The 20,847-nt window shown below is 41.9% G+C and overlaps 1 protein-coding gene across 7 annotated transcripts in view; it reads left to right on the top strand.

Moving 5' to 3' along the window:
• The window catches only part of LOC130367743 (tyrosine-protein kinase ZAP-70), a 318,125-nt gene extending 298,108 nt beyond the window's left edge, over window positions 1-20,017 (top strand). For 5 of the 7 annotated variants that reach the window (XM_056570477.1, XM_056570457.1, XM_056570467.1 and 2 more), the window contains 3 exons: window positions 6,972-7,112; window positions 16,810-16,922; window positions 19,113-20,017. In XM_056570477.1, coding sequence (XP_056426452.1) covers window positions 6,972-7,112; window positions 16,810-16,922; window positions 19,113-19,230 — 372 coding nt within the window. In that variant the 3' untranslated portion in view covers window positions 19,231-20,017. Of the gene's footprint in view, window positions 1-6,971; window positions 7,113-16,809; window positions 16,923-19,112 lie in introns of those variants that run through there. The other 2 variants (XM_056570502.1, XM_056570496.1) reach the window with 2 other exon arrangements.
• The last annotated feature ends 830 nt before the right edge of the window (window positions 20,018-20,847 follow it).

The following is a 20,847-nucleotide window of genomic DNA, read 5'->3' as shown; positions in this document are numbered from 1 at the left end:
TTTTCTGAAGAAAAGGCTAAATATCCAATGTCCACTTAAGGCTGTGTTCACATGTTCAGGTTATTAATTCCGATTATATAATAGAAAACCAAGGCAGATCATACACTTATAAAGGAAATACTGAGATGTCACAATTTTTCAGATCCATTGCTGTCCTTGTATTCAATATATGCAGTTTAAAACCTGAACGTGTCAACACCCCCTAATAGTTTCACTTAGATTGGTATGATTGGCGCCACTGACATCGCTTCAAACCAAGTTCCCTTTTTTGCTGATTCCTTTATCATATTAAGTCCCGTATGCAGTTCAGTGGTTAACAGTTTATAACCTGTTATTTGCCTTCTAGACTTTTTCTTACAGTGTTTTGGTTTATCTGATCTTATTTTGCGAGTTTACGTTTTCTTGCTGTTGATACTATACGACCTGTATCAGCAGAACACTACATATTGCAGACAACTGAGGCTATGTTGGTTTTCCTACCTGTTTTTTGTATAACAAAATAGCTGCTGAAAAAATTGTGTGTAAACATGGCCTTACTCTTAAGATCTTGGATCTACCCCTCAAGTTACATGTCTATAAGGGCTTATTCACACAAGAAATGAAGAAGGAGTCCAGCACTGCAGTGAAGGCAGCTTTATTATGTGAGGAGCAAGCATTAAAAGCACACTAGTCAGACATGTTTCAAGCGCGAACGCTCTTCCTCGGTGACATCAGTGTGAGCACAGGTGAGCCATTATATACCCAATTCAAAGGGTGGGGCAAGGTGAAACAACGCCCATGTACCTGACATCACACTGATAGACAGGGATCGAGGTATACAGGTAAAATGCACATGCAGGATACAAAATACAAAAGAAGTATATATATAAAAGTGTATCAAAATACATAAATAAAATGTATAATACCACATACCAAAAAGGCTAAAAACTAACAAAGGGTAACAGGACTAACAGGACAAAATATGGGAAATTAATAATGAAACAACAGTTCCCGTCGGATATTTAACCCTGTGGGACTGCGTGTTCCTAAAGTGAACTGCCAGAAAGCTTCTCTGTCAGCTAATTTTTTCCTGATACATCCTCCTCTAATGTTAGATTTAACAAGTTCAATAGCATAGATGGTAAAGCCACTCGTATTACCATGATGCACAGTTTGAAAGTGAGCAGATGCAGCTGATCTGTGTCTGCTCGATGTAGTGGTACTGTCATTCAAATGCTCTAACGCTCTGGTTTTTAACTTTCTGGTTGTGTAACCCACATACTTAAGTTGACAGAGTGAGCATTCTATGATGTACACCACATTGGTATAATTACAATTAATATATGACTTTATGGAAAAAGTCCTGGTGCCGTCGGCAGAGGTGAAAGTTTTTGTGGGTTTTGCATAATTACAAGTGCGGCATATTCTCTGTCCGCACTTGAAAAAACCCTTTTGGGCTAACCAGTGTGAGTGACTGGATCTTTCACTCACCACCACACTTGGCGATAGCTGATCACCAAGTGTGGGGGCTCTTTTGGACACTACTTGGCATCCCTCACTCAGAAGGGATGATAGCGTTTCATCCCTCCTGAGGAAGTGAAGGTGTCTATTAATAATTTGTTTGATGTTATTGAAATAGGGTGAATAAGTGAGTGCCACAATGGGTTTTTTACTTTGTTTTGTTGGTGCGTGTTGTGGATTAACAAGAGCACTTCTATCCTTGTTGGCTACAATACCTTCAGCCCTATTTAAGGTATGATGGGAATAACCCCTATTAGACAACCTATTCTTTAAATCCTCGGCCTGAGATTTGTATGTGGTCATATCGGAGCAATTTCTCTTGAGTCTAGTGAACTCCCCTACTGGTATGGATCTGGTGGTGTGTAATGGATGATTGCTGTCAGCTCTGAGGACAGTGTTACCGGAGATGAGCTTGCGGTGAGTTGAGGTGGAAATTCATCAAGTCAAATTTCCACCTCAACTCACCGCAAGCTCATCTCCGGTAACACTGTCCTCAGAGCTGACAGCAATCATCCATTACACACCACCAGATCCATACCAGTAGGGGAGTTCACTAGACTCAAGAGAAATTGCTCCGATATGACCACATACAAATCTCAGGCTGAGGATTTAAAGAATAGGTTGTCTAATAGGGGTTATTCCCATCATACCTTAAATAGGGCTGAAGGTATTGTAGCCAACAAGGATAGAAGTGCTCTTGTTAATCCACAACACGCACCAACAAAACAAAGTAAAAAACCCATTGTGGCACTCACTTATTCACCCTATTTCAATAACATCAAACAAATTATTAATAGACACCTTCACTTCCTCAGGAGGGATGAAACGCTATCATCCCTTCTGAGTGAGGGATGCCAAGTAGTGTCCAAAAGAGCCCCCACACTTGGTGATCAGCTATCGCCAAGTGTGGTGGTGAGTGAAAGATCCAGTCACTCACACTGGTTAGCCCAAAAGGGTTTTTTCAAGTGCGGACAGAGAATATGCCGCACTTGTAATTATGCAAAACCCACAAAAACTTTCACCTCTGCCGACGGCACCAGGACTTTTTCCATAAAGTCATATATTAATTGTAATTATACCAATGTGGTGTACATCATAGAATGCTCACTCTGTCAACTTAAGTATGTGGGTTACACAACCAGAAAGTTAAAAACCAGAGCGTTAGAGCATTTGAATGACAGTACCACTACATCGAGCAGACACAGATCAGCTGCATCTGCTCACTTTCAAACTGTACATCATGGTAATACGAGTGGCTTTACCATCTATGCTATTGAACTTGTTAAATCTAACATTAGAGGAGGATGTATCAGGAAAAAATTAGCTGACAGAGAAGCTTTCTGGCAGTTCACTTTAGGAACACGCAGTCCCACAGGGTTAAATATCCGACGGGAACTGTTGTTTCATTATTAATTTCCCATATTTTGTCCTGTTAGTCCTGTTACCCTTTGTTAGTTTTTAGCCTTTTTGGTATGTGGTATTATACATTTTATTTATGTATTTTGATACACTTTTATACATATACTTCTTTTGTATTTTGTATCCTGCATGTGCATTTTACCTGTATACCTCGATCCCTGTCTATCAGTGTGATGTCAGGTACATGGGCGTTGTTTCACCTTGCCCCACCCTTTGAATTGGGTATATAATGGCTCACCTGTGCTCACACTGATGTCACCGAGGAAGAGCGTTCGCGCTTGAAACATGTCTGACTAGTGTGCTTTTAATGCTTGCTCCTCACATAATAAAGCTGCCTTCACTGCAGTGCTGGACTCCTTCTTCATTTCTAGTATCCGGGGCGCCTGGCCGGGCACCGGTCCGTGCATAGCACGACACGGGAGGTGAGCTGGACTCTCTTCATTCCTTATTCACACAAGCAGATTTCTTTTCAAACTCACAGCGTATCTCCCACTGCGAGTTTGAAAAGGGACGGGGTCTCCACACGCTATCCTGAGCAGATTTTCGCCAGCGTAATCTCGGCTGTTAAAAAAATCTGCTGCAGACCCCATTGAAATCAATAGGGTCTGAGGCGCTGGATGATTGTGAACTGTCCCATTCAAATGAATGGGATTAGTTCCAGCATCAGTTTCCCTCCGATGCACACCAGAGGGAAACTATGCTGGACTCCCAGCCTTATACACAAAAGAAGGGGAACTCAGTATTCAATATTATCCCCACAGTCGGATAAAGGAACTAGATTAATTGTACCATATTTGTGAACTTTGGATTATTGCCCAAACAGCCTTAGAATCTTTGCTTGTAGTATTATTAAAAGTTCCTGTTTATCATTTGTTGTATTTTGGACTATAAATGGCACAAAAAATGCCCCAGCGCTTAATTTTATTTGTCTGTAAATAGGGATGAGCGAATCTAATCTGACGAATTCCAATTCATTACGAAGTTCAGGAAAAATGAGATTTTCCGCTTCATTAAACTCCATTTAGTGCGGTCTAGGCTCCAGGGCATCTAAAATGGCAGATTCACATGTGAGGACATGGGGCAAGGAATCCTGGGAAGGCGATAACAAGCCAGCCATCCCTGTGATGTCACAGCCCTATATAATCGGCAGCCATCTTGCGGCCAGTCACTTCAGCCTTTATTGCAGAGAGAGAGGGACAGACAGTGCTGTGTGTTGCACAGCAAAGCTTTTTTACAGCGGCGATTCACCTCAAGCGAGTGAAATTGTGAGAGAAAGTGCAATTTTGGGTGTAGTACACAGCGACTGTGTGCTGCAGCACTGGTGTGTACTGCTGGTGTTGTACACAAATACTGTTTTAAGCATACTGGAGCGCATTGTCCTCCCCTCATAAGTGCATACCACATACATACATCTAAGTGGTGTACTATTTTGTTCCTGTTAAAGTCTTAAGGGCCTAGATACTGTAAAAGGCCAGGCAAAAGTACACACCAGCTGGTGTTGTACACAAATACTGTTTTAAGCGTACTTGAGTGCATTGTCCTCCCCTCATAAGTGCATACCACATACGTACATCTCAGTGATGTACTATTTTGTACCTGTTAAACTCTTAAATGCCTAGATACTGTGAAAGTCATTCATCAAGAAATCAAATCATGGCTTACTCCATGAAAACTGGAAATGGGAACCATAGTGACTGACAACGGGGAAAACATCTTGTCTGCGCTGCGACAAGGAAGCCTGTGACATGTGCCCTGCATGGCACACGTGTGCAATCTGTTTGCCAAGTGGTTCCTGAAGTGTTCCCCCCATCTGCAAGACATCCTAACAATGGGAAGGAAACTTTGCAGTACCAGCTCCATCAGAGTCTTCAGTCCCTGATGAGTACCTTTCTTCACCTGCATAGTGAAGCAACTCAACAGCAGCAGGTAGACCTGGAGCAGGACCTGAACCAGCAGGTGGTGGCATACCTTGACATGACCATGCCAACACACCTTGAAGATCCGCTGGACTTCTGGGCAGCCAAACTTTATTTGCGGCCGCAAATAGCAGAGTTTGCCCTGGAAAAGCTGTCCTGCCCGGCCAGTAGTGTGCCATCAGAATGGGTGTTTAGTGCGGCGGGGTCCATAGTAACCCCAAGGAGAGCTCGTCTGTCCATGAAAAATGTGGAGAGACTGACCTTTGTGAAGATGAATCAGGCATGGATGAGCCAGGATTTCCATCCACCAATTCCTGATGCATCAGAGTAGATTGACCATGGTGCCTCACCAACACTTCACAAATATGGATAGTGCAAAACATATTTAAGGTGCTGCTCCCCAGTTACAGACATTCCTCACCATCAGACCACAAGTAAGTATTGAGGATATGTATTTGCTAAAACGTAACTTTTCTTACGATAAAATATATGTACCCTAAACTTTTCTGAAATCAAACAAAAGGAAAGGTGTGCAAAAAACACCATGTGCCACCTACACCATCACGTATTGATGTGATGCAAAAACCTCTAAAAGGGGGAAGGCAACAACGTATGTTCCATTGTAACTGGTGGGGGTAAAAACTTCCCCTGTAAGGCCCTACTCTAGCATTATTAATTCCCTTTTTTGCAATTGTTACTCGCCCCAAAAAGGGCGGCACCACACAGGAACCTCTCCCTATTTCCCCCTAAAAACACTGCTATTTCCCAGGGTTTTTAGGTAGAAATAAAGAGCGTTTCCTGTGTGGGGTCGCCATTTTTAGGGTGAGTAACACTTGCCAAGAAGGGAATAAATAGGGCGAGAGTAGGGCCTTACAGGGGAAGTTTTTACCCCCACCGGTTACAATGGACCATACGTTTTTCCCTTCCGCCTTTTCGAGGAGAGTGTTACTCGTCTTAAAAAGGGCCGGCCCCACACAGGAACCAATCCCTATTTCCACCTAAAAACCCTGGGAAATAGCAGTGTTTGTAGGTGGAAATAGGGAGAGGTTCCTGTCTGGGGCTGCCCTTTTTAGGGCGAGTAACACTTGCCAAGAAGGAAACTAATAATGCGAGAGTAGGGCCTTACAGGGGAAGTTTTTACACCCACCGGTTACAATGGAACATACGTTGTTCCCTGTAGGTGGCACATGGTGTTTTTTGCACACCTTTCCTTTTGTTTGATTTAAAAAACTATATGATATATATATATATATATATATATATATATATATATATATATTATCCTAAGCATATTCTTAAAAGTTAAGTTTTACATAATGCATATCCTCAATACTTGTGCACACTTACACTTTTACAGAAGAGACCGTTTTCTTCTGCCTACCTGCCTCAGCTACTATTCTGATCCTGCCACTCGCCTGATGCCACGTATCTGATGCCAAGTTCTCCTTTTTTCACCCACTGGTACTGGTTACTGGTATTGCCACCCAAAGCACCACTCACTTTCAGGACTCCTGATGCTGCTGCTGCTAACTCCAGGCTGTCTCATACTGCCACCATATGTTCTCCTCATGCTGATGCAAGCTCTAGGCTGTCTCATACTGCCACCATATGTTCTCCTCATGCAGATGCCAGCTCCAGGCTGCCTCATACTGCCATGCGTGTTACAGTAGGGCAAAGTGTTCTACACCCCTAGGCTCTCTGTAGGCCATAAATAGCAATTTTTAACAGCGATTTACTGCGAATAAACTCAGACCGAAACAAATTTTTTGCGAAAATTCGGCAAATCGGCAGTATCGAATATTTAAAAATATTTTTAAAAAATTGCTCATCTCTATCTGCAAACATTCAGACCGTAAAATTTATTTGTGTATGAAAAGAACTCAATGGTTAAAATATGGCTGTTGTTTGGTCTGAAAAATGGCCAAAATTTTTCAGCCATATGGCCATAGTCTAAATCTTGTTGCAACCAAAGCTGTCATTACCTAATAAATACATCAATACATATGCACATTCTTGAAACTACAACCTAGCTTAGTGCTTATAAAAATATACTTTACAGGTAGTCAGAGGTAGGTACAAATAGGCTGATTTTATTTGCTACTGTATGTTGATCACATTTCTCGCATGTTTTTCTAGGCTCGGCAAGGTGGGAAGTGGCCTTTGAAATGGTATGCCCCAGAATGTATAAATTTTCGCAAGTTTTCCAGCCGGAGTGATGTATGGAGCTTTGGTGTTACCATGTGGGAAGCATTCAGCTATGGGCAGAAGCCATACAAGGTTAGTATACAGGAGAATTTTTTTTTTCATTTTTTATGTCAGTATCATTGTTGATTAAAATATCATATCTCTTCTCGTGTGATGGGGGGGGGGGGGGTCGTATTAGCCATGGGTCCTGCATATTTCTTATTACAATACAGGTTTATACTTAAATGATACAAGAATTCTTGAGCCTCCAGTTCTGTAACCCTTCCTGCTGGAACAGTTTTATCAGCATTTTAATTTTTATTCCCTTTTTATGAGCAATAAGTGTTTTATTTTTTCATTAACATAGCCTTATGAGGGCTTATTCTTTGTGGGGCAAATTGTACTTTTCAATGACACCCTTTATTTTTTTATATATAGTATATATGCAAAAAAGTTAAGTGAGGAAGGATATGAAAATGCACCATTTTGGAGTGAATTAATCCATCCAGGGGAGGTGACAAAAAAGCAACAATTCTGGCATTGAGTATTTGTTTACTTTTTGACATTCACCATGATGAATAAATAACATTATATTTAAATAGTTTAACATTATTGGATGTCATAAGTTAGTTATGTTTGCTTAGAAGTTCAGATTTTGTGCATGTACATTTAGATTTTTTTTACTTGCACACGTACTGCAATACTTGGATCCTGGCCATTTATTTCACTCAGTGCAATTACCCACAGCAACCACAGCATTTAGCTAGTTGGACAGAACCCCTCAGTCATCTGATTCCCTCCCCCTTCATCTATATGATCATGGGGGCTGCTGGGTAGTGATGAGCGGTATATGCCATATTCAAATTCACGATATTTCACGACTATATGGACGAATATTCGTCCTAAATTCGCATATTCAGCATATTCGCAGTTATTTTCGCTTCACGTAAATGCGTGTATGCACATGCGGATAACTATCTACCGATCTAAATTATCTATCTATAATATCTGTCTTTCTCCAAATTCTTGGCCTATTCTTGGTCTATACAGAAGTGATAAAGGGTCTATGATATTTTTCATTTTGAATATGTCATATTCGCGAATATTGTCACTATCTCTCTACTTATCTAATTTTAGTGACGATATTCGCGAATATGAGGATATTTGCAAATATTAGCATACTCGCATATTCTCATATTCGCGAATATTCGCTCTCCAGTCTAATACAGTAAATAGTATAGGAGCCTTCTTTAGACCACAAGCTGGAAGCAGGGAGGGATGAGATCACTGTAATGTGTTCTGTGTGAAAAAAAGAAATTATGAATATTCGTAATTACGAATATATAGCACTATATTCGCCATATTTGTGAATATGTGATATTTGCAATAAATATTCGAATTGTGAATATTTGTGCTCATACCCACTCACAACCCAGCAGTAGTGTTGCACTCATTGTGCAACACTACTGCTGGGTTGTGAGTGGGTATCAGCTGTATAACACAGTGCGCACAAGCTATGTATGGAGTGGCCTCATCTACTAAGCGTATACCATACTTACTTCCAGACATATTTATGTTGTAAGGGGTTAAACTAAACAGAAAACTTATAATGTTGGGACTTAATTGCTCCCAATCAAGGTATTACCTTGACTTTGACAAAGACTTGGTTCCATTTCTTAAAGTACTCTTCCTCTGAGAAGCACAAATCACTTTCTTCATAAAGAGAATTAAAGGGGTACTCCGCCCCTAGACATCACAGTCTGCCCCCCTCAATACAAGTCTATGGGAAGGGGCGTGACAGCTGTCACACCCCCTCCCATAGACTTGCATTATGGGGGCGGACTGTGATGTCATGAGGGGCAGAGCCGTGACGTCACGATGCTCTGGCCCCTGTATCGCCCGTCATTACACACAGAGCGAGTTTGTTCTGTCCAGTAATTACAGCGGGGTGCCGCAACCAAGATCCCGTGGGTCCCCAACAGCGGGACCCCCGCGATCAGACATATTATCCCCTATGCTTTGGGGACGGAGTACCCCTTTAAGTGTTGTCTGGATTCCTGCCTTACTTCTGTTTTCTTCTATTTAGCTTCTTATTTCTCTATCTTTTTGTTTTCTATGTTTTTTTCCATTAACTTGCATTAACTTCCACATTGCATTGCTGATTGAAGACATTGGGGGAAAAACCTGCCCAGAGGAAAATTGCCCATAGCAACTAGAGATGAGCGAACTTACAGTAAATTCGATTCATCACGAACTTCTCGGCTCGGCAGTTGATAACTTATTCTGCATGAATTAGTTCAGGTTTCAGGTGCTCCGGTGGGCTGGAAAAGGTGGATACAGTCCAAGGAAAGAGTCTCCTAGGACTGTATCCACCTTTTCCAGCCCACGGGAGCACCTGAAAGCTGAACTAATTCATGCAGGATAAGTTATCAACTGCCGAGCCGAGAAGTTTGTGACAAATCAAATTTATTGTAAGTTCGCTCATCTCTAGTTGCTATGGGCAATTTTCCTCTGGGCAGGTTTTTCCCCCAATGTCTTCAATCAGCAATGCAATGTGGAAGTTAATGCAAGTTAATGGAAAAAAACATAGAAAACAAAAAGATAGAGAAATAAGAAGCTAAATAGAAGAAAACAGCAACCAATCTCTAATAGCAACCAATCAGATTGCTTCTTTAGTTTTTCTGAGGCCTTGTAAAAAATGAAAGAGGCAATCTGATTGGTTGCTATGGGCAAGTCAGCAAATTTTCCTCTGCACTGGTTTTTATAAATCTCCCCCATTGTTTTTGTTATTGTTCTATTTTATGTAAAAGTAGCTGAATACCCGGCTTCGCCCAGTTTTTCCTTCCTAATCCTTGTTGGAGAGGAAAATCAACAAATGAGGAAGCTTTTGACTTTATATGCCATCCTCATATTTAAACCTCATATCCTATCCTCATATCCCGACCTCATATCCCGTCCTCATATCTCTACCTCCTATCCTGACCTCATATCCTGACCTCCTATCCCAACCTCCTATCTCGACCCCATATCCCGTCCTCATATGCCGCCCTTATATCCTGTCCTCATATCACGTCCTCATATCCCGACCTCCTATCCCATCATTCTGTCTCGACCTCATATCCTGTCCTCATATTCCAACCTCTTATCCCGTCCTCCTATCTCGACCTCATATCCTGTCCTCATAGCCCGACCCCATATCCCATCCCCATATACTGTCCTCATATCCTGTCCTCATATCCCGACCTCATATCCCATCCTCATATCTCAACCTCATATGCCATCTTCATATCCCATCCTCATATCCCGTCCTCCTATTCAGTTCTCCTCATATCCCGTCCTCATATGCCAACCTCATAACCCGTCCTCATATCCTGTCCTCATATCTCAACCTTTTATCCCGACCTCCTATCCTAACCTCCTATCCTGTCCTCATATCCTGACCTCCCATCCCGTCCTCCTACCTCGACCTCATATCCCGTCCTCGTATCCCGTCCTCGTATCCCGTCTTCGTATACCGACCTCGTATCCTGACCTCATATCCCGACCTCATATCCCGTCCTCATATCCCGTCCTCATATCCCATCCTCCTATCTCGACCTCATACCCTGCCCTCATATCCCGCCCTCATATCCCGACCTCATATCCCGTCCTCATATCCTGACCTCATATACCGTCCTCATATCCCGTCCTTATGTCCCATTCTCATATCCTGTCCTGAGGTGGGACTGATTTGTGATGAAGATATTGTAAGCTGAAAATAGAAGGGGATGTGGCTTTGTCGGACTGGGCGTGATTTGCAAGCCAGACCGATGCACAAAAAGGGTAGAGTATAAAAGGGTGGGGATTAAACAGTGGGCGTGTCTTTGTGAGATGGGGTGTGGCTTGCAAGCTGGACTGACACATTCACTAGGGGATGCAGAGCGGAGCTTGTGGAGTAAGATACTGGAAGTCCCATATACTTGCATGGGACTTGAAACAAAAACCCATCTTTTATATAAGGGTGTAGGTAAGGGTTAATTTAACCATCATATATATTTATTTGACATATAAGTAATATGTGTACCAGGTATTATTGAAATATCTACAGCCGTACGGAAGTAATACGGGAACATACATTTCCCTTAGATTTGCATGGGAATTTAAACAAAAATCCTGACCCTCACAAATGGGGCTAGTTAAGGGTTAAATTAACTATTGTATATTTTAAGTGGACATATAAGAAACATGTGACCAAGTATTATCAAAATATCTCCAGCCGTTTGGAAGTTATGCAGTAACATATTTCCCATAGACTTGTATGGGACTTTAACCCCTTAAGGACTCAGGATTTTTCAGTTTTTGCACTTTCGTTTTTTCCTCCTTACCTTTTAAAAATCATAACCCTTTCAATTTGCCACCTAAAAATCCATATTATGGCTTATTTTTTGCGTCACCAATTCTACTTTGCAGTGACATTAGTCATTTTATCCAAAAATGCATGGCGAAACGGAAAAAAAAAAATCATTGTGCGACAAAATCGACATTTTGTAACTTTTGGGGGCTTCCGTTTCTACGCAGTGCATATTTCGGTAAAAATTACCTTATCATTATTCTGTAGGTCCATACGGTTAAAATGATACCCTACTTATACAGGTTTGATTTTGTCGCACTTCTGGAAAAAATCATAACTACATGCAGGAAAATTTATACGTTTAAAAATGTCATTTTCTGACCCCTATAACTTTTTTATTTTTCCACGTACAGGGCGGTATGAGGACTCATTTTTTGCGCCGTGATCTGAAGTTTTTATCGGTATGATTTTGGTTTTGATCGGACTTTTTGATCACTTTTTATTCATTTTTTAATGGTATAAAAAGTGACCAAAAATGCGCTTTTTTGACTTTGGAATTTACGCACGCGGTGATACGTACATTTACGAACGCGGTGATACCACATATGTTTATTTTTGTTTTTAGCACTGTTTTATTTTTTTTATGGGAAAAGGGGGGTGATTCAAACTTTTATTAGGGAAGGGGTTAAATGACCTTTATTAACACTTTTTTTTAACTTTTTTTTTGCAGTGTTATAGGTCCCATAGGGACCTATAACACTGCACACACTGATCTCTCATCCTGATCACAGGCGTGTATTAACACGCCTGTTATCAGTGTTATCGGCGCTTGATTGCTCCTGCCTGGATCTCAGGCACGGAGCAGTCATTCGCCGATCGGACACTGAGGAGGCAGGTAAGGGCCCTCCCGGTGTCCTGCAAGCTGTTCGGTATGCCACGATTTCACCGCGGCGGTCCCGAACAGCCCGACTGAGCAGCCGGATCACTTTCACTTTCACTTCAGCCTTGACCGCTGCTTCTAAATGGTTAATACAGCACATCGCCGCGATCAGCGATGTGTGGTATTAGCCGCGGGTCCCGGCCGTTGATGAGCACCAGGACCGACGCGATATGATGCGGGATCGCGGCGCGATCCCGCTTCATATCGCGGGAGCCGGCGCAGGACGTAAATATACGTCCCGCGTCGTTAAGGGGTTAAACAAAAACCCTGACCCCGGAAAATGGGGGTGAGTAAGGGTTAAATTACCTATCCTATGTTTGTTGTTGACATATAAGTAACATGTGTGTCAAGTTTCATGTTAATATCTTTAGTGGTTTGGACATGATGCTGGAACATACATACACACAGACACACACTCATTGGGGGAGATTTATCATTAGGTGTCTATTGTAGACACAGATCTACCCCTTTACAATGCTTGTCTAATTTACCCTCCCACTCAAGATTTACAAAAGCTGTGCACGTCCTTTGATAAATGTTGTGCAAATATAGAAAAGCTTGCTCTACTGTGCACTCCTTCTCTACATCACACTTCACAGAGTTGAAGCATTTTCCCGCTGTACACTGTTCACATAGCTAGAAGTGCTGGAGCAGCAGTGTGTGCTGAACAAAACTGCACAATAGTAAAATCATTATTCTTTATAAAGTACACAGAGGGGGAGATTCTCAAAGAATTTTGCGCCCCCCCCAAAAATGTTGGTGAGAAATGTATCGACTACATTTTCAAAGAGCTTTGTGCAGCGGTTTACACTGTTCACGTCAGTTTTGTAAAAATGGGCGTGTCCTCGTATATTGTCTGCTTTACATCAAATTTTCAAAGGGGTGAGAGTCCAGTTTACGTCAAAAAATTTCATACCAGCTCTTTGATAGTGTAGAAATGACAGAAATGGTTGTTTTATTGTTTTTTTTTTCTTCTCATTTTAGATACGTGAATGCAGAGGACTACTTCAGATTCGGTGGATTGCAAGGATGAACAGTGTTTTTTTTTAAATGTCAATAAAAGGGTTAACGAGGGCTGTGGGGGAGTGTTTTTTTTTTAAATAACAATTTTTTTTCAATGTATTGTGTTTTTTATAATTGAATTTTCAGGCTTAGTAGTGGAAGCCATCTTGTAGACATAATCCATTACTAAGCTGGGGCTTAGCGTTAGCCCCAAAATCAGCTAGAGCTAGCCCCCAATTATTACCCCGGTACCCACCTCCACAGGGGTGCCGGGAAGAGCTGGTACCAACCGTCAGAAATGGCGCTCCTGGGCCTAGGCGGTAACAGGCTGGCATTATTTAGGCTGGGGAGGGCCAGAAACAATGGTCCTCGCCCACCCTTGTAACGTGAGACTGTTGCTGCTTGGTTGGTATCTAGCTGATACTGAAAAAATGGGGGAACCACACACTTTTTTTTATTTATTAATAAAAAAAACGCATAGGGTTCCCCCTTTTTTCAATATAAGCCAGATACCAACCAAGCAGCAACAGCCTGACGTTACCAGGGTGGGCGAGGATCATTATTACATGCCCTCCCCAGGCTAAATAATGCCAGCCTGTTACCCCCTAGGCCCAGGAGTGCCATGTTTGATGCTCTGGGCCTGTTGGTACCGCCTCTTCCCAGCACCCCTGCTGCGGTGGGTACCGGGGTAGTAATTGGGGGTTAGCACTAGCTGATTTTGTGGCTAACGCTAAGCCCCGGCTTAGTAAGGGATTCCGTCTATAAGACAGCTTCCATTACTAAGCCTGAAAATTCTATTATAAAAAACACAACACATTGAAAAAAAATCTTTTATAAAAAAAAAAACACTCACCCACAGCCCTCGTTAACCATTTTATTGAAAAAAAAAAAACGCTGGTCATCGTCGCAGTCCACCGAATCTGACGTAGTCCTCCGCATTCACGTATCTGAAATGAGAGAAAAAGAACAACAAGAAATATGGGTTAGTGCATTTTTTGGGCTCTCCCCTGGGGAGAATACACATAATGCAGCGTGTTTCTAAACAGGGAGCCTCCAATTGTTGCCAAACTACAACTCCCATGATGGGGGCTGGAGTCTCCCTGTTTGGGAACACACTGCCAAAAAGGCTCTGTTCCCATTATGCAAAACGCATAATGAGAACAGAGTCAGGACTGGAAAGTGTAGCTCCGCCCCTAATGATATCATCACTAGGGGCGGAGCAGTAAAGGTCGCAAGGGGTCTTAGGAGTGAGACCCCCTTTTGATCTGTCCCTCAGCCCTTGGACTTCTACTCCCATCATGGGACACAGTCTGTCCCATGATAAGAGTAGTTGTAGTACCACAGCGCTGAGGGATGGCACTTGCACATCCCCCGGCTGTGGGACTTTTAGGACTACTACTCCCATCATGGACAGACTCCATCCATGATTGGAGTTATAGTCCAGGGGCTGAGGTGCAGATTGCAGCAGGTCATTCTGCTGAGACCCACTGCAATCCACATTTATTAGGTTAACAAGCTGGCTGCATATGGGGCTCCACTGCGCTCCCTGCTGGCTCCAGACAGGGAATACTGTATACACTGTCATAATTCATAATACCCACCACCGGGAGACCGGAGCTCTGATTGGTGAATAGCTTTTCACCAATCAGAGCTCCCGTCTCCAGGGCGGGGATTATGAATTATGGCAGTGTATACAGGAGCCGGCGGGGAGTGCAGTGTAGCCACATGTGCCGCCGGCTTTTACAGTTAATAAATGCGGATCGCAGTGGGTCTCTGGAGAATGACCTGCTGCGATCTGCACCTCAGCCCCTCGACTATTACTCCCATCACGGAAGGAGTCTGTCCATGATTGGAGTAGTAGTCCTAGAAGTCCTGCAGCCAGGGGATGTGCAAGTACCACCCCTCAGGGCTGCGGTACTACAACTACTACCATCATGGGACAGACTCTGTCCATGATGGGAGTTATAGTACAGGGGATGAAGGGCAGATCGCAGAAGGTCATTCTCCAGAGACGCGTTGTGATCCGCATCTATTAACTGTAAAACCGGCTGCACATGCTGCTACATTGCGCTCCCTGCCGGCTCCTGTATACACTGTCATAATTCATAATCCCTGCCGCCGGGAGACGGTAGCTCTGATTGGTGAATAGCTTTTCACCAATCAGAGCTCCCGTCTCCCGGGCGGGGATTATGAAATGTGACAGTCTATACAGTATTCCCCGTCTGGAGTCGGCGGGGAGTTCAGTGTAGTCGTATGTGCCACCGGCTTGTTAACTTAATAAATGCGGATCGCAGTGGGTCTCAGCAGAATGATCTGCTGCAATCTGCACCTCAGCCCCTAGACTATAACTCTCATCATGGATGGATTCTGTACATGATAGGAGTAGTAGTTCTAAAAGTCCCGCAGATGGGGGATGTGCAAGTGCCATCCCTCAGCGCTGTGGTACTACAACTACTCCCATCATGGGACAGACTCTGTCCATGATGGGAGTTATAGTCCAGGTGCTGAGGGACAGATCGCAGCAGGTCATTCTCCAGAAACCTGCTGCGATCCACATTTATTAACTGCACAAGCTGGCGGCTCCACTGCCCTCCCCGATGGCTCCTGTATACAGCTCTTATAATTCATAATCCCCGCCGCCAAGAGACGGGAGCTCTAATTGGTGAATAGCTTTTCACCAATCAGAGCTCCCGGCAGCGGGGATTATGAATTATGACAGTGTATATAGTATTCCCCGCCGGATGCGCAGTGTATAGCCGCATGTATCGCCGGCTTTTAATAAATGCGGTTTGCAGCGGATCTCTGAAGAATGACCCGGTGCGATCTGCCCCTCAGCTCCTGGACTATAACTCCCATCATGGGCAGAGCCTGTCCATAATGGGAGTAGTAGTCCTAACTGTCCCAAAATAGTTAATATATTATGTTTCCAAAATGCAAAGGGGAACATAAGTTTCACATTCTCAGATGCTTTCTGACACTTTGGTACGTGTCCTCCGAGGTGGTGTATATTTGCGCAAGAAAAGTGCTTTTGCTAATTTTTTTGCGTTTAAAAAAATGCAGTTAATAAATTCGATTCTACAGTAGAAAGTGCTCTATGGTAAACTTAACCATAGACATGGCTACGTAGAATTTTATCAGATTTTGCGCAAAACAAAAACGCAAAAAAACTCTTGTGCAAATTTATTCGTTCAAAAATACACAAAAAAATGCTCTAAATACAATGATAAATTGCCCTAATTGAGTTTTATATATATATATATATATATATATATATATATATATATATCTAGATTTTCTGTTCAGGGCCATGGATGTAGTACAGTTTCTTTTAGAGCCTTGAGTGAATTCATCCATACCTTATTTGTGCTTTGTAAATTTGTAATTCTGTCTAACTGGCTTTGTTTACTTCTTAGATATACCTGGTCTGCTGGCTTTATCAATTTGCTTTGTTCTGCATCAATAAATAATTCATAAAATAATATAATAATAATGTTAAGAATGTCTATTTTGCTTTATAGAAACTCAAGGGTACAGAAGTGCTGAGTTTTATTGAGAGAAATGAGCGTTTGGCATGTCCTACAGATTGTCCAAAAGAAATGTATCAACTAATGTTGGATTGCTGGACCATCAAGTAAGAAACTACAAAATGCATAGTAAAGCTCTTATTCACGCTGTGTTTTATTGACCAGTTTGTCTAGGTAGCTCTCCCAGTTTCATAGGAGCCCATTTACCACATGAAAGCCATTCATTTGAAATCTTACAACCAGACTGGATTAGATTGGGTTAAGAAACAGTGCTATATGTCTCAATAACTTATTGACTAATGCTGGTAACAGACTCCAGATGCCTCACAGACTCATATCTACCTTTCTGTATTTTCATTATATGAAAAGGAAACTATTGAATAAGACAGAGATTTACATGTTATATATTTTTTTTTTAGTAATAATGAGAAGCAGAAAGGGCAAATAGCAGCCTTCTACATGGTCAGTGGGCTTGATGCCTGATCATTAGATTGACATAAACCTGTTTGTGGTCAGTTTATTCATTTTGTATCTTATATTTATTCAACATTCCTATACTGTGATATATTTAGACCAGAGTTTTTACTAGTTTTGCACATCATTATTTATCTGCATTATATCCAGCCTCCATGTGCTAAATACCAGCTTTTACTATCAGTAGATAGATAATATGAAAAGAAAGGAGCAGCAATGTGCCATTACCCTTGGCAACAGGAGTAAATTGAGGAATTGAACAGTTCTGCTCACCTTGTGGTGTTGAACTGTGAGTACAACACCATTAGGCACTTCACGCCAAGGCAGTAGACAGATATCCTCGTGTCGGGACCCAGGAGTGCTGCCGGCACCACTCCGTCCTGGAAGGCCCCTGGATGGTCTGGAAACTGGAAAGAGGGAGACCGCAGCCTGCGGTCTTGAAAAGGGTGTATTCAGCACTCTTCCTCGGTCAGTCGAGTGCTCCTCTCAATCGCAGAGGGACAGAAACGGTGGTGTCGTCGAACGTCCAGGACGAGTGTCTGGCATCGAGTCTGCAACCGCTGTCGGGATCCACCACTGGGGATACAATCACATCTACTGACACTAGTATCAGGATGAAGGAAGGAAAATGACCTTGACAGCAGGCGCTCAGGATAACAGTAGAAGCAGTTATACTCAGGTCACAAAATGGTGAACTTTCAGCAACTTTATTTGATGTACAGCATTAAAGAAATGACGCGTTTCGGGGTGAAACTACCCTTCTTCAGATTGATAATGGTACATGAGCCAGGTACTCATTGGTATACAATTACAATTGCCAAGGGTCCAACAGCAAAGTCTCAGCACTAGGCCCCAATGCAGAGTGCCATGGCATCTATTTCTAGTCCCTTTCACGCCAAAAAAGGAAGCCAAACGGACCCTTTTCACAACTGACGCTACTGGGTCCTGAAGGATTCAGTATGTTCAGTTCTTTAGTGAAGATTGGAGAAAAAAACAAGACATTCTTCACTCAATCCTGTCCTTTAAATGGGTTAAGCAGCAGAGCTCCCTTTAGCGGAGCTCAGCAGAATGTGAATGTAGCCTAAAATGGATTTGCACTTTTATGTTTTAATGCATAAGGGGATGGTACATTGTACATTTTCCTAACAAAACATCTTTAAGGGTAATTTTTTTCCAAATGCTTTGAGAACCTTACCTGGCTGAATCACTGATTTGAAAAAATTTGCTCCATCAATAGAATAGTGTTGCTCGCGAATATTCGCAATACGAATTTTATTCGCGAATATCGCATATTCGCGAATTCGCGAATATTCGCGAATATAGCGCTATATATTCGTAATTACGAATATTCGCTTTTTTTTTTTCTTTCCCCAGTACACATCACAGTGATCATCCCTCTCTGCTTCCAGCTTGTGTGGTGTAAAGAAGGCTCTAATACTACTGTGTGAGACTGGTGTGCGAATTTTCGCATATGCGAACATTAGCATATGCTAATTTTCGCTTATGCGACTTTGTGCTTATGTTAATTTTGTATATGCTAATTTTCGCATATGTTATTTTCGCATTCGCGAATTTTCGCATATGCGAAAATAAAACGAGAATGTTACGAATATGCGAATATACGCGAATATATGACGAATATTCGTCCATATATTCGCGAATATTCGCGAATTCGAATATGGCCTATGCTGCTCAACACTACAATACAAATTATTTGGAAAAAAAAATCAAGATATCATAATTACTAACACCTGAATATAACCTGAAAGTGCCATTATTCCATTTAATTCCATAATGTTTAAATATAAACCTTTTTTTTACAGGATGGAGGAACGCCCAAATTTTGAGAATGTGGAATCCCATATGAGAATTTATTATTACAGCGTTGCCAACAAGACTGAAGAGTCAGCTGCAGCAGAAGCCAAAGAAAAAAAGACATAATAAGATGGGATTGTAGATGTTCCAAACAAAATACAGTAGTCTACTTTCCTGAAATATTTCTGCCTCAAAAACTGGACTGTTGAAAGAAAATGACTACTGGAAATTGTTTGATTTCATTGTATTTTATACATCATAAATACCTTAAAGGGAGCTGGTTCTTTCTTCCTTTTTTATTACTAGGATAGTTATTGTTACTGATGACTCAATAGATACAAATACATGATAAAAATGTTAATGTTTCCCTAAAATGTTGTTGAAATAACTGATGCAAGTATTTAAATCACCAAGTATTAAAGGAAATCTGTCATCAGTTTTACCCGCACTAACCTGTTATACAGACTTGTGGTGAAGGTGACACTGATGATAGGTGACAAAATGATGCCTACCCCATCGGGATCGGGTATCCTAATGGGCAGCTTGGGGCATGGGTGGCGCTCTGCTGGCTTCCCAGGACATGGTGATGCCATTACTGATGGGTCGGCCCTCCGGCCAGATCATACATATTCATAGCCTCCCCCTGCCTGCTCGGTCTCAGCTTCAAACTACAGGCAGAGGGAGGCTATGAATATTGATGAGCCAGGCCGTAAGTATAATTTTGATCAGTGTCACCCGCACTACAAGCCTGTATAACAGGTTAGTGCAGGTGACACTGATGACAGGATTCCTTTAAAATTGAATTACGGTTTCAGAAATAAATCTTATTTAAAGGAGTACTGCAACCATAGACAACTTATCCATATCCGCAGGATAGGGGATAAGTGTCTGATCGAGGGGGTCCAAGCATTCGGACTTCCCACGTTCAGACACTTATCCCCTATCCTGCATAAATAGATTGCACAGTTGTAAATCACAACAGGACAAATGGCTAAGTCTACAGAAATAGATAGCCCAAGCTGAGTCTGGCTATCTATTTCTGTAGATTTAGCCATTTGTCCTGTTGTGATTTACAACTGTGGAATCTGTTTATGTCTGCTAATATGATTAGCTGTGTTATCCGTACAATACAATGTTGCTGTTATTAGTAAAAGTTTATATATATCAATAGGGTACTCTGTTACCACTGTCTGATTGCCTGACTATCACCAGGTTGTTAAGGTCGGTTTAATAGCTATGTGTGTAAGCACACAACCTTTTTTGTATAGCCCTACTCCACCAACTTTTTCATCTGAGGTCCATCATTAGCTGTACACCATATTTAATATTTTTATATATTGTTAAGACTTGCCATTGTGTGCTAGTGATTGTATATACACTAGCCCAAAAGTTATATTGTTAAGACTTGCCATTGTGTACTAGTGATTGTATATACACTAGCCCAAAAGTTCCCTGATGAAAAAAGACGGGGGAAATGCATTGTAACCTGAAGCGTATTACTATGGTGTTTGACCGGAATATAGTATTAGTTTGTTTGACCGATTTTATATCTAGAGATTTTTTATCAGTCTTTTTTTGGTGACAAGCTATTAATCTAATAAACATTAGGTTTTATATACTGTGTTAACAATGCTGCATATAGTCATGAGAGTGCCAGGATTAGGTAATAGTTTCCTATATCTTTATCTGTACTTTGTTTGTTGTTTTCTCCCTCACTTTATATCAGGTGAGGGAATGTCATTG

Source organism: Hyla sarda, chromosome 1 (assembly GCF_029499605.1).
Source record: "Hyla sarda isolate aHylSar1 chromosome 1, aHylSar1.hap1, whole genome shotgun sequence".
Lineage (NCBI taxonomy): Eukaryota > Metazoa > Chordata > Amphibia > Anura > Hylidae > Hyla > Hyla sarda.
The sequence above is the reverse complement of the archived record's forward strand: the minus strand, read 5'-3'. Positions and strand labels throughout refer to the sequence as shown.